The sequence below is a fragment of the Equus przewalskii genome, chromosome 2 (genome assembly GCF_037783145.1).
Source record: "Equus przewalskii isolate Varuska chromosome 2, EquPr2, whole genome shotgun sequence".
Taxonomy (NCBI): Eukaryota; Metazoa; Chordata; class Mammalia; order Perissodactyla; family Equidae; genus Equus; species Equus przewalskii.
The window spans coordinates 4704849-4719167 of NC_091832.1; the positions used below are offsets into that span (position 1 = coordinate 4704849).

The 14319-nt window shown below is 57.4% G+C and overlaps 1 protein-coding gene across 1 annotated transcript in view; it reads right to left on the reverse strand.

Annotated features, from left to right (window-relative positions):
- Window positions 1-11607, reverse strand: part of CIMAP2 (ciliary microtubule associated protein 2) — a 33043-nt gene extending 21436 nt beyond the window's left edge. The window contains exons 1-8 of the mRNA XM_070592170.1: window positions 10955-11607; window positions 10037-10124; window positions 9375-9539; window positions 9083-9205; window positions 3966-4103; window positions 3666-3809; window positions 1953-2114; window positions 756-881 (exon numbers count right to left, since the gene is read on the reverse strand). Coding sequence (XP_070448271.1) covers window positions 756-881; window positions 1953-2114; window positions 3666-3809; window positions 3966-4103; window positions 9083-9205; window positions 9375-9539; window positions 10037-10124; window positions 10955-11004 — 996 coding nt within the window. The 5' untranslated portion in view covers window positions 11005-11607. The remainder of the gene's footprint in view (window positions 1-755; window positions 882-1952; window positions 2115-3665; window positions 3810-3965; window positions 4104-9082; window positions 9206-9374; window positions 9540-10036; window positions 10125-10954) is intronic.
- Between the last annotated feature and the right edge of the window lie 2712 nt (window positions 11608-14319).

Below are 14319 nucleotides of genomic sequence, written 5' to 3' on the forward strand. Positions count from 1 at the left end.
AGACAAAAAAGGATGCTGGGGATGGAGAAGCTGGTCCTCACGAGGACCAGGCAGCGCAGGGGATGTGAGCACACTGGGGCCAAGCCATCACTGGGGAAGGTGGGGGGGGGGGTGCAGGAGGGAGGGCTGAGGTGTGGGCTGCGGGATGGGGCAGTGGAAGCATAATGGGAAGGCAGGTAAGTTACAAGCAAGACGTTCCCAGGGACACCAGGAGAGAGATTAAAAATACACAGCTATTCATACCCAGGCAGAAGTAACCTGTGCTCCTGGAAGCCAGGACACGAGCTACCTGATGGGGAGGGAGGTGATGGGGGGTCCTGGGGTGCAGGAAACATGCTGTTCCTCGCCCTGGGGGGTGGTTACCCAGGTGAGTCTATTTTGTGACAAGTCATGGAGCTGTTCACTTAGGATTCATGCACCTTTCTATAAAATTATTAGACCCCAATAAAAGCGCGCCTAAAAACTGAAGGTCGGGAAGGAGGTTGAAGCCCAGCGCCATTTGTGTAAATCAAGAAGGCAGGCAAAACCCAAGAACACTGACCAAAAGAGAATGGAGGGAGCATTTCCCCAGAAAATGAGAGCATGGGATGGCTCTGAGGTGGTGTCCCTTAGTGCACTGGTTCTCAACGTGTGGTCTCTGGACCCGCAGCATCTGCCTCACCCGGGAACTTGTGGGAAATGCACATTCCCAGGCCTGCAGCGGCAGGGGAGGCTTCCCGCCCATCACCGTGTGCCCCCAACCCAGACCCACTCACCCAGCTTCCCACAAGCATCTGGTAGGCCTTCATGCCCATCCTCTTGGAGGACAGCAGGAACGGTGGCTGGTTGACCTGTCTGCACTCCTTCTCTGAAGGAAGCCACATCCCGGGACCAGACGTGGCCTAGGGGTAAGAAATGAAGGCTGAAAGCTGGAGAGGTCTGGGGTGCTCAGCCTGGGGCCAGGGCAGGTGAGGGCTCCTGGGGCTGACCTCACTCACCTGGCGGCCCTGGACCTTGAGCCCAGGATGGTGGGAGGTACCCAGCCACCTCCCAACTCACCAGGAGCCCATCTCTGGAGGTGAAGGGACCCTGCAGTGCCTCATGACCCATGCTACCCATGCTAACCCCGTCCCATGAGCCTGACACCTCTCTCCAGGTTCCCAAGGGTCCTCGTGGCCTGGCAGGGTCCATAGAGATGTTCCGGACCCCAGCCTGGGGAGCGAAGCTACACAGACTTTGGAGCTAGATGAGCTGGGTTCCAACCCCGGCTCCTTCTTGCCCTTGTTGGGGGAGCCTGAGCAAATCCCTTCCCATCTCTGGGCCTCAGTTTCCTTTTGTGAAATGCAAATGATGATCCCTCCCTGGGAGTGGAGGGGGCTGGCAGGTGCCTGGCCCAGAGCAGGCATTTGGGAAACGTTAGCACCCTTTTTCCTTCCTCCAGACTCCAGTCCTTCCAAAGCCCTCAGCTGTTCTCTCCCCCGGGGGGCAGGCTCTGCTTAGGGGGCCCCGGCTAGAATCCAGGCCTGTCCAGACCACTGGCTGCCGCCCCCCCAGGGAGAAGCCCACCTGTCCCTTGGACGGAGCAGGTGTGCAGTCCCTCTGTGGAGGTAGACCCCTTATTCACACACTGCCCTGCCCTAGGTTTTGCCCTATTCCCTCTGGGGGGAGTGGGTGGAGCTCAACACTGGCCGGCACTTCCTGGGGACAAGGCTCCATGCTGTGGGCTCTGGTCCGCAACTCCTGCAATTCGCACAGCCACCTGGTTACACTCAGGCGTGTGAACCGAGGCCCAGAGAGTGAGGCAGACTGACCCCATGTGACTGGTAACTGCAAGACCAGGACTGGGAACCAGGCAAGTCTGATAGCCACGGCTGAGCTTTCCCCCTGAAACAGCCACCCCACCCCACCCCGGCCCGCACCGAGAGCCACCTTCCAAGAGAGGACGGAAGGAAGGCCACGGGGGGGACACTGACTAGTTTTCGGGGGCACTGGCTAAGGGTGGTCCAGTAAATTCTCTCTGGAGGGGTTTTTGGGTTGCGGGGAACTTTCGAAAAAACCCCACGCTTCTGATTGTGACGTGAGTTAAGTTCTTCCACAAAACTCTTGAAATTCATCAGTTCCCTGCAGGTTTTTCCCTAAGAAACAGAGAGGAAAAAAAAGATACCTGTTAAGCCAGGAAAATCAAGACCACCTTTCTGGACCCTCGCCAGCAATCAGAGAAAAGCAGGCAGCACACGATGTGGCCTTACTCCCCACCCTGCCTGCCCATGTCCCAAGACCAGGCTGACCCCGAGGCCCAGCCGGACCTGGGCAGTTCAGACACTGGCCCCCGCCAGGGCTGGGTTAGTCCGACTGAGCCTCCCGCACCCCCACCTCCGTGCCACACCCCACCCCCAGCTTGCATCTGTCCATTCCTCCCTCCCTCACTCATTTCATGGACCCTTACTGAGCCAGGCACTGTTGTAAGCACGAGCGACAGTCCAAATATTTAGAATCCAGTGTGATGGGGGAACACAGAGGGTCTTCAGAGCAGTGAAACCACTCTGTGTGATCCTATAACGGCGGACACTCATTACACGTTTGTCCAAACCCACAGAGTGCACAGCATCAAGAGTGAACCCTAATGAAACCATGGGCTTTGGGTGATAGTGATATGTCAATATAGCTTCATCAGCTATAACAAATGTACCCGTCTGGGAGGCATGCTGGCAGTGGGGGAGGCTGTGCGTGTAGCCGGGCACAGAGGGTACACAGGAACTCTGTGCTTTCTGTTCAGTTTTGCTATGAACCTAAAACTGCTCTAAAAAGTCAAGTCAAGTATTTTTTAGATAATAAAAACTACTATTATGTGGCCTGGGCACTGGCCAATCTGGATGGGCATTGGCTGTAGGGCCTGAGGAGGGTCACGAGACCCCTGCTGTGCTGGGCAGGACCACCTTAGTCGCTGGTCATAGGGAGGTCTGGGGGCCCCAGCGAGGAGCCAGGTTGGAGGGTTCATTCAGTGGCTATTTACCAACTGGTCCAAAAGTATGTCGACATTTCACCACCACCACCCCCTTCCTAGCGCTCCCGATGCCCCTGGCACTCACCACCTGCCGACACTCTACGTGGTTTGTATTAGACAAACACGTGAGTCCATTGCTATGAGCATGAAGAAAACAAAGCGCTACGGATCGCACAGCAGGAACTCGATGGTGCAGGAAAGGGTGGCGTCAAGCTACGGTTCTACCTCAGTTTCCCCTCCCGGCTGCCCAGTGCTCTGCCTTGTTAACACTGCCACTAACCCAGCCAGCCTAGCTGAGTCTGTGATGCCTGGGAAGTGTTTCCAAAACAGCAGGACACCCAGACCTTCACTGTCAAGGTCCCTCAGGCCTGTGGCCAGGCTCTCATCCAGCCCTGGCCTTTGTTCCTGCGCACCTCCCCTGCAGTTCACGCCGGCACAGAGGAAGGAGAACTCGGGGCGAAATGAGACAGACATACTGGGGTTCGATCCCCAGCTCTGCCCCTTACCAGCTGAGTGGCCAGCCTTGGTCTCCATATTTAACACAGCGAGCCCTCCCCTCCCTTGCTGTGATGGGGAGGTGAGCAGCTACAGGGAGGGCCCTGCGCAGCACCTGGCACACAGCGGGGTGTCCTGGTGTCGATACATTACTCGGGAATGCACCCCCACACCCCCGGCTACACACCTGCACAGAGTAATGTCCGTAAGGCTGGGGCTTGCTTCGGTCACCAGAGAAAGTGTCATAGGGGCCGCGGGTACCCATGGATTGCGCCAAGTATGTTTCGATGCCACTTTTGATGGTGTAGGTGCCCGGTGCCAAACCACTCCCCTAGAACAGAGCACTGGTGACAATCCCTGCAGGAGAGGTGCTGAAGCCAGCCCATCGTCCCTCCGGGGTCTCAGTTTCCCCATCTGCTCCAGGAGTCTCCCCCGGGACTGTGCAGGAAGGCAGGCAAGGCCCCCCCGCCTCCGGTGAGGGGAATACCTGATGGGCCAAGGGGGGTGGCTTGTTGGTCATCCTGCACATGAGGCCCTCTGAATGAGACCGGTTCCAGGAGCTCTCCTCCAGCTTCGTGTATGGGTTGCCCTTCTCCCCATAATTTCCAGGGCCTGGATAGTAGTTCTGTGGGGGGGTGAGGGGGCATAAAGGCCATCAATCCCCCTCCTTGCACTGAGTGCATCTGAGGAAGAGACGCCCCCAGGAGGGGAACGGATGTTCAGGCCTCTGCGTGTTAGCTGCCCCCAGCGCACAACACTGTGGGCCTGGGAGCCTCCACCTCTGCTAGCCTTCGGTTCCAGCGCCCCACTGGCTTGTCCGACTCACCCCTTACCACTCGCATCCTACAGCCCACGCTTCAGCCCAAGGGGGCCCCTGCAGTCCCCAAACACATGCCATTCTGCCACCCTCCTGCCTTTGTGCTGTTAGCGCCACCTGAGATACCCTTCCTGCCTTCTTTGCCTTGGAAAATTGTACCAATCCTGCAAAGCCAGCTCAAAGGTCATCTCTTCGGGGAATGAAGCCTTCCTTTCCCTGGTACCCCAGACAGTTGCTTGCTTTGGTGGTCTCGGAAGTCCCACCCGTTACACCCCTGTGTCAAAGCCCTGCATTTGCATGAGTGCGCTTCTCACCGTGCTGTGAACAGCACTGTGACTCGGAAGGATGTAGAGTCCTGGGTTCAAGTCCTGCTTCTGCTGCCTCCTGGCTGAGGGGCCTTGGGCACACCACTCATCCTCTGAACCTCATGGTCCACATTTGTAACACGGGGATGGGAAGACTTTTTTCCAGGGTAACGGGGATGAAACTAAATAATGTCTACAAAGCCTCCTGCACAGTGACCAGCCCACCGTGGGCACCAACACATGATGAGTCAGGGTGGAGTGGCTGTCTTGGGGGGCAGAAGAAGGTAGGAGAGGTTGAGAATTGTGGCTAGAATGAGCATCTGGGGCCTCGACTGCCAGGGTCAGAAGTAGGGTCTTCGTAGGTGGAGCCAGGAGAGCCGCCCTGCTGGGGGGGAGGAAGGGTGGGGGGGGGGGTCGATGGGGGAGGTGTCCGTGGGTCGAGACCTAGCAGGATGCTTGCTGCCGCTTTGCATCTTTTAGCCACGAGGGGTCACTGCTGCTCCACGGATGACTCAGCCCTGCCCACCTCTGGCCCCTGGAACTGGCCCCCAGGAGGCAGCCCAGAATGGGGCGGACAGGGCAGAGGAGGCAGAGAGCTCTGCTGGGGAAGCCAGGCTGCTGCGGACACCAGATGTGCTCGCCTTCAGGGGAAGCAGACTACCCACTGCCTCCTTCCAGAGCCCAGAGGTTCCAGGTGTGTTCAGGAGAAAGCCCCCAGGTAGGAGACTGGGTCCCTGCATCATGAGTTAGCTGCTTCTCAAGCCTAACATCATGGTCCTGGAGGTGACCCGATGAAATAAAATCAGTGCCATCCATGATTAACAGATGGGGAAACTGAGTCTCAGAGAGGCGAACCTCGTTTCCAAGGTCCCATCTCTGGAAGGGGCTGCACTACGGCTCCAACGCCAAAATCCACTATCCTTCGGAGCCTCTGCTGTTTGCCCAGCACACTGGGGGCACCGGGGTGGGCAGGCAATGAGCACCACAACGTCCCCGGGCCTCAGCAGGGAGGGTCAGGACAAGGGGCCCGAGCAGGTGGCTCCCGGAGCTCAGGACCACGCTGCGCTGCGGGCAGAGGCTCATCTCCTTCAAACCTTCGGGTTCAGGGTGTACGACACACCGGGGCTGATGTGAAAGATTGTGAGTTTATCTGGAATGTCACATTGTCAGGGCTTCTGAGACCCAGGCAAGAGTGATTAACTCTGGGGTTGGTGGCGGGGGTGGGGGAAATGCAGGAATCATAACTTAAGATTTTTTTAGCTGGACCTTGAAGAAGAAGAAGAACCCCAGAAGACGGTAGGGGAGGAGGCAGGTCCTCCAGGCGGGTCCCCCAGGCCAGTGGGCAAAGGCAAGGAGGCCAGTTGGGAGAGGTTTGCTGGGAAGAGGGTAGGTAGAGCCCTGCAGGCTGTGAGGTGTTGAGACCCGACCCTGAGGCGTGAGGCGCTTCAGAAGGGGCCTCTGGCCATGGCAGGAGACCAGGAACTCCATGGAGAGACCACAAGGGGATGCTGCGGGGTGGTGGCTGGGCCAGGGCCCATACCGTGGGGACGAGAAGAGGACCAGGCAAAGCACAGACCCCAGTGACTGCGGGGAATCAGGTGCCGCAGCTGGGTTTCCCGCTCTGGCGGCTGGGTGGCGCCATTCCTCCACAAGAGATGCTGAGTTGTGGGCGGGCGGAGGGTGCAGAGTTTGAAGTATCTGGGGGACCTGGGGGTGGGAATCTGCAGACATCACATGGAGCCCGCGGGGCGAGGGAGATCACCCCAAAGAGGAAGGTGGGGAGGGCAGGGGCTGGGAAAGCAGTGCCGTGGAGGGAGGCTGGCAGAGGAACTCCAGGGCTAGGGAGCCCAGTGTCCTCGAAACCAAGAGAGGGGAGGGTGCATTGAGGGAGGGGGCGGTGGGCCATGCCCAGGGCCGGTGGGGGATGGAGCTGGGAAACCAGAGGAAGCATCGCCTTTGTAGGGGCTGTGGTCAGACAGCCCCTGCCCTCTGGGGAAGGACTCAGGGGACCAAGGCAGGCACCCTGTACAGGTAGCGTTTGTAGACCTGCAGTAGTGCAGGGGCAAATGGAGGCAACAGAGACTAGTAAAGGCCATCAGGGTCCCAGCCCAGGTCTCATAGTGAGACGATGATGGAGAAAAGCAGGCCCTGGACGTGAGTCTCCCCCAGGGAGTGCCTTCTGCACCCACCGGGCACCATCACCTCCTTGAACTTATTGTCTAGCCCTGAGCCCAGGAGGGAGCCTGCGGGGCCCAGCCAAGGTTCCTGCAGAAGCAGATATGGGGACCGGGGGAGAAGAGGCAGCCAGAAAGGAGGGACAGGCCATGGCCCCTTTACCCTGTCCCGCCAGCACTCACAGATGCCCTGGTGCTGGGGGCTGGGGACACGGGACGGAAACAGACAGCATCAGCTTTGCTCCTCCACTGCTCTGCCATCAGCTGGCTGGGCTCTGACATGAGAGCCTGGGCTCCACAGACAGTCAAGGAACAAAACCCTCGTGAGAACGCCTACATGGAAAGCGCAGGTGACACGTGGACACCTTGGATTCCAATCCTGCCTCTGCCGCTTGGTAGCTTTGTGACCCTGGGCTCTGCACGCCCAGCACCTGCTTCACAGTATAGTGCCTACTTCTCAGGGTTGTTGTGAGGATTAAATTAATTAGCACACTCAGGGGCTCAGCACAGTGCCTGGCCCACGGTAAGTGCTGTGTTAAGTGTCAGCTATTATTACTTTACACTTGAAGGTAAGGACTCATTTTTTAATGCCTCGAGGCATCCCGTCTCCCTACGTTGCATTTACAGCTTCTGCACTTGAAGATGCACGTGCCCGTCCCCTGAACATGGCAGAGCAACTTCCAGTCTTCACAGAGGTTTCACAGTGGAGAGGTGTAGGGAGAGGCCCTGGCTCTGGGGGTGGACATGCCCCAGCTTGGTTCCCAGCTGCCTCACTTGCAGCTGTGCAGCCTGGAGCAAGTTGCTTACTCTCTCTGAGCCTCCAGGGCGTCATCAGGAATGACTATAAAACATTAGAATGTTTTAGAGCACAGGGTCCTTAGGAGGCAAGCATATACTTATTTAATCCATAAACACTTATTGCATGCCTACTATGTGCCAGGCACTGCTGGGACCAGGAAATTCTGCAGTGAACAAACTAGGCAGATGTGGTGCACCCTCAGGGGCTGATGTCCAGTGAGGCAGAGACACTAAATAAACAATCACAATAGGGACTTCTAGGAAAGTGAGATGTCACCTAGTGGGGGTCAGGTCAGACCTTGGAGCTGAGAGTGAGGGTGAGGGGCGGCTGCAGGGAGAAGGGCATTGCTGGCAGAGGGAACAGCAGGAGCAAAGCCCCAGCTGAAAGAGCACGGTGCGCTTGAGGAGCTTGGAGGACAAGAGCGTCCAGCGCAGAGGGCGCCAGGGCCAGGGGAGGCCGGGCGCTTAGTGCCCAGCACCTGCTCGGCACGGCGCGGCTCTTGCTTCTCCCTCACAACTCTACTGAGCTTGAACCCCACTCAGTGTCCCCCCACAGGGATGATCACCCACCCACAGCGATGCCACTGCCACCCTCTTGTCACCCCACCTCTCACGGATGCCTGCTGCCACCCCACGAGTGGGGTTCGCCTCCAAAAACGTAAGTCAGGGCCCTCCCCCATCAAAACCCCCCACCGTCCTCCCACAGCACTTGGAAACAAACCCGAAACCCCCACCTTGCTGAAAGGTCCTCATGGCCTGGCCCTCACTCCTCTGTGCTCTTACCTCCTCCCGCCTTCACCCACTCCCTCCAGCCACACTGGCCTCCTGCCTGCCAGTCTAAATCGCCAAGCATGTCCCCATCCCAGGGCCTCTGCCTCTGCTGTTCCTGCTGCCTGGAAGGGTATTCTGTAGATACTGTGAGTCTCCATGGCTCACATCCTGCAGGTTTTGCTCAGATGTCACCTCCTCCCAGAGGTCTGCCCTGACTACCCTGTAAACTGCGCCTCCATCACTCTATCCTTTCCCTGTCTCATTTTTCCTCACAGGCTTGATTATATATGATTTGCTTCTTTGCACGGTTGTTTCTACTACAAGGACACCAGCGCCATGCGGGCAGGGACCTTGTCTTCATCACTGCTGGGTCCCCAGGGCCTAGAACGGTCCACGGCACTTTTTGGGGGCTCAATCATTATTTGCTGGCTGGCTGGCTAGATACCTAAATGGATGAGTTTGTTGAGCAGCTAACGTATGCCAGGATCTCTACTGGGGACTCAGAGATGAACCAGACCCGCCTCTGCCAGCAGGAACTCCCCACCTGGTGGGAGAGACAGGTGAGGAATGGATAGACGACAGCCGGTGGGCTTGAGGCTGTGGCACTGGAAAACAGAGGGGCTGTGGAGACCCATAGGAGAGCCTGGCCCAGCCTGGGGAGGAGACACGTGGGAGGAAGGGCACGTCCAGCACCTTCTGGGCTGCACGCTCTGCAGACAGAGAGCGGAAGGACACCTACCCCAATGAGTCCTCGGAAGCGAACCTCCCCGGAGCTGAGCAGCCCCCGCGTGCTGCACGGTTTCTGCTGCAGCTGTTCCAAGAAGTCTTTGAAGTTGTAGGAGCCAGGCCCCAGCTTTTCCTTCTGCCCCAAGAGAAGAGAGCAGAAGGTGAAAACTTTAAACTTGGGAATGCCCACATGGGAAGGAGCCCCGGGGGTAGAATGGGATGAGCTCTAAAGGATGAGCTCTACCCGGGCCTGGGGGACACTGAGGCCACCAGGCAGTGGGGAGCGGCGAGGCCCCGGGCCTCACCTGCAGCTTCTTCTCCCTCAGGATGGCCTGGTACTGGAAGTGGGGCAGCTGGGTGAGCCGGGTGGCTTCCTGGGCCTTTGCCCAGCCTGTGCCCACCTCCTTCTTTAGCTTCTTCTTGCTGAAGCAGGTCTCCTTGCTGCCATAGGTCCCAGGTCCTATGTGGGACTGAGGCAGCACACAGTCAGAGCCAGGCCAGCCACACCCAGCCAGTCCACCCACAGAGCAAGTCTTCACCAAGCCGCCACTCTGACCTGGGGGTGGCCAGGCAATGCCCCTCTGTGGCCCACACCCCCAGCACCGAGCCTGGTACCTGGGGCATGGCACTCAAGGGACAGTCAACACACTGGCCCCCACACTTTGGAGAAGTGCAGTGACTCGTTCAAGAGCCCACAGCCAGTCAAGGCAAGAGCTGGGCACGGAGCCCAGGGCTCTGCGCCCGCCCCCCCCCCCCCCCCCCCCCCCCCCGTCTTCACTGCACCCCTGCGTTTATCAAACACGTCTGAGGCCCAGCTCTGAGCCAAGCTCTGCGCTGAGGTCTGAGGGCATGGAGAGGTGTAAGGCACAGCCCTCACACAGCTCAGCTCACCGGCCGGCCACGGCCGGGGACTCGGAGGGGCAGGGCCAGACCACGCAGGAGAGCCAGGGAAGCTGAGCAAACTCACCACGTCCACGGAATGCTGCCTGGAGTACGGGGCTTCCGTGAAGGTGCTGAGCTTCTTCTGGTTGGGATAAATGGCGGAGACGTCAAACCTAGGGAGGGACAGAGGCAGGGTGAGAGCCCAGTGCCTGGCACCCAGCCCTGGCAAGGGCAGTTCTGGGGGCTGGGGGAGTGGCCTCCCAGGGGAGGTGACTTTGGGGCTGGTTCATGAAGGATGAGCAGGGCTGCTCCCACCTCGGGGTCTTCCTCCTTCCTGGTTCCCTCTCCCTGGATACCATTCTTGCCTGGTCCCCGCGCCCCTGTGGCGGTCTTTACTCAAAAGCACCTTCTCAGTGCAAGCCCCAGCCCATTCCTCAGCACTTGCCAGCTCCTTCTCCCAGCTCTCTTTTTCTCCATAGCCCTTATCACTATCCAACATTTTACATACTTTTCTGGTTTGTTTATTATCCTCTCCAACCACCCCTCCCCCGGAAGAATGCAAACTCTTTGAGTCCCGGGTTTTGCTATTTGTTCACTGCTGTATCCCCAGATGCTAGAACTGTGCCCGGCCCAGAGTAGGTGACAGATAGATATCACAGGTGACATATATATAGACAGATATCTCCTATGTAAATACGAATGAAAAAGACACCTGGGCTGAGATCCTGACCACGACTTTTGAGCTGATTGACCTACAATGGGCCAAGTCACTTGGCCTCTGTGAGCCTGGCACATGGTAGGTGCTCTTGAGATGGTTGTAAATGACTTAAGAAGGATGGTGAAAGGACTCTGGGCAGGGAAGCGCAGCAGGTATGAAGAGGAGAGAGACTACGGCCCCCTCCCCTCACTCCAGCCCCCTCCCCTCACTCCAGCCCCCCTCGTATCCCCCTCCCCCAGGCTCCAGAGCCCCAGGCCAAGTCGCCCCGCCCTGGCCCCGCAGCACCTGTGGCTCTGCACCCCGAAGGGCGCTCCGCTGAACCACTTGGTGGCCATGGCGCTGGCCTGCCCCCCGCAGTGAGGTCCTCAGAGACCCTCCGCGGGACCCTGCCGCTGGCTGGCCCCGCCGCTGCCACGGCAACCGGGCTTTGTGATTCGAGTCACCGAGGTCGGTGCGCGCGTCTTTGCCACGTGGCGCCCCGCCCCGCAGCCGCTGTGTCGCGGACTCTTTGATTCCGCTTCGCGCATTTTCACCGCTTCCCTGTCAGAGGTCCCTCCCTGAGCCCTGCAGATTTAATGGACCCTCCTGGTGGTTAATATGGATGCCATTTGGGCCACTTTAGAGTCATTTGTCGAGGAACTGGTTCTGATTTCTTGCTTTATCCCAGCGCCTGGCAGCGGGCCCGCTGGGGCGCGGCGTTCGCTGTGTGCTCATGGGACACCGAGGCCCACAGAGAGGGCCCGACTGGGCAGAGAGGGCATCTCTGTTCCCTCCACTTTGGGAAGGGAAGGGAGGAGAAAGGGCGAACCAGCAAGGGGAGGCAGAGCTGAAGGGGGGGAGGAAGGATGCTGAGCTGGACGGAAGAGTTACAGAGATGGAGTCAGGACTCAACGTGCCCGGACACCCAACACCCACTCTGGGCAGGCACTGTGCAGGGTGCCTAGGACCCAGATGTGGTCTCTGCCTCAAGAGTCTAGTGGGGGAAACAGTGACCACACAATGTGCCCAGGCCTATATGAGAGGGAGGCCTCTGCCACAGTCTATGTGTGGGTAGGTCAGGGAAGACTTCCTGGAAGAGGAGAATTCCAAACTCAACATTGAAGTGTGTGTACGATCTGCTAGGTAAAGAAAGGAGTTGAGGGTATGTGCCCCAACAGGGCCTGGTCAGCTCTCTTCCCTCTGCCTCCTTTATCCCCCCCGCAGTGCGCCATGGTCAACCACGAGATTGTCTAACATGATCTCCCATGATCACCTTTGATCCTCCCAAGGCCCTAGGCTAAGGCAGGGCAAAGAGCCACATTCCGTTTGATGATGACAAGACTGAAGCCAGAGATAAACAGGACTTTCCCAGGGTCCTACATGCCGCCTGTGGTGGAATTGGCCTAAAGGGACAGTGGGTTTCCTTCCAGGCCCCAGCCAAAGCCCTTTTCACATCCCAGTGTAGCATTTAAATAGGAGGGTCTGACCTCGGCTCAGCCGGGAGCTGGACTCTCAGGCCAAGGCCGGGCAGGCATGTGGCCAGGGCTGCCTAGTTGGTGGTGAGAGTGTGCAGCCTCAGGAACACACAGCAGGCACCCCAGTCACACCAGCACAGTGCCACCTCTTCCCAACTGCGCAGCCTCCGGGATTCCCTGCCTTTTCTGATTCTCGACGTTCTTAACCATAACACGAAGCTAATAATCTATGTCGTCAGATGGCTGTGAGGATTAAATGAACCACTTTAGGTGCGCTCCTGGCACACAGCAGAAGCTCAATAGGAGGTCATTCTCAGCCCTTAGAAAGGGACCTTCTAGAAGGTCCAGGCAGAGACCACCTCATTCACTCCTGGGGCTGTACCTGGCCCACAGTAAATGCTCCGGAAACACTTGTGGAATGACAAGTGAACGGAAAAACGAGTCTAGTTCAATTCCCAGTAATGCATAAATCCTCGAAGAGACTCATGTTTGAATCCTGGCCCTCCTGCCTCTAGCTGGGGCCTCGGGCAAGTTACTCTGGCCAAACTTCAATTTCCTTGTCTGTGACATGGACACCTGACCACAGCCTCCTGGTGGCACTGTTTTGAGGTGTCGGTGCAGTGTGGCTGTGTGCACTGCCAAGGCCTGTGCACTGGGGGCCCTGCAGCCAGCCCTGGGTCGGCTCAGGTTCTCAGGGTGGCCCGGGCCTGCCTGGGGCTGGTTTGTTTCTTCTCTCCCAGCCTCAGCCCCTTTGCTCCTGGACTCATGGAGGAGTGGCCACAAGATATAGGCCAAGGTCCCCTGGGCTGGGAGTCCTGGCTGCCAGACAGGCCAGAGCAGGCCAGGTGAGTCAGCTGTCTGCAGCAAGGCACCTGCCCTAGTCAGCCCAAAGCCTCCCCATCACAGCCACTTACTGACCATAGCAACTAAGTCATTCTCCCCTGTAGGTACCGTTGCAAAAACCCTCCCACCCCCATTATACAGAAGAGGAAACTAAGGCTCAGACAGGGAGAGTAACTTGCCCTGGTCACATCCGCTGAGGTGTAGGGTCACACAGCAGATACTGGGCTCCTAGCTAGGTTTGGGAGCTCCCTGGCTGCAAGAGTTCTAACCCATCCAGACTCTGGAGTCATCTGTTGTGCCAATGGCATCAAGTCAAGCTTCTCAGGCAGGATTCAGGCCTCTACAATGGGGCTGTAGCCCCCGCCTTCGGTCCGCGCCCCTGCCATCTCTTCCCCATGCTCTGGAAGCTTCAGCCGCATGGGGCTGCTCTGTCCCCAGCACACCCTGCACAGCAAACCTCTGGCCTTCTCATATGCCTTTCCTGCTGCTGAAGTGCAGCCGTGACCTACCCTCCCCGTCCCACTCCTACTCATCTTCTCAGAGTCACATGGAAAGCCAGGCCCACCCAGGAGGATGGTCATTATAAGAACAAAACAAAAGAAAAAAGAACAAGTGTTGGTGAAGATGTAGAGACATTGGAACATTTGTGCATTGTTGGTGGGAATGTAAAATGGTGCCGCTCCTGTGGAAAACAGTATAGCAGTGCTTCAAAAAATTAAACATAGAATTACCATATCACCCAGCAATTCCACTTCTGGGTATATAAGAAAAGAATTGAGAGCAGGGACTCAAACAGATATTTGTACACCCATGTTCACAGCAGCATTGTTCCCAAGAGCCAAAAGGTGGGAACAACCCAAATATCCATTGATGGATGAATGGATAAAATATGGTGTATACATACAAGGAAGATCATTCGGCCTTAAAAAGCAAGGAAATGTTGACACAAGTTACAACATGGATGAATCTTGACATTGTGCTGAGTGAAATAAGCCAGACACAGAGGACAAATACTGTATGATCGCACTCATATGAGGCACCTGGAGTAGTCAGCTCATGGAGACAGAAAGCAGGGGGGTGGCTGCCGGTGCAGGGCAGGAGGGAAGGGCGGTTAGCGTGCAATGGTGCAGAGTCTCAGTCCGGGTAGATGAAAGTTCTGGAGATGGATGGTGGTGACGGTTGCACAACAATGGGAATATACTTCATGCTACTGAACTGTACATTTAAAAATGAATAAAATGGTAAATTTTTTGTTAAGTGTATGTTACCACAATAAAAAGAAAAATAAAAGCCAGACACTCTGGGAATCCATCCCTGATCCTCCCAAGCCAGTCTGAGCCCACATTCCATCCC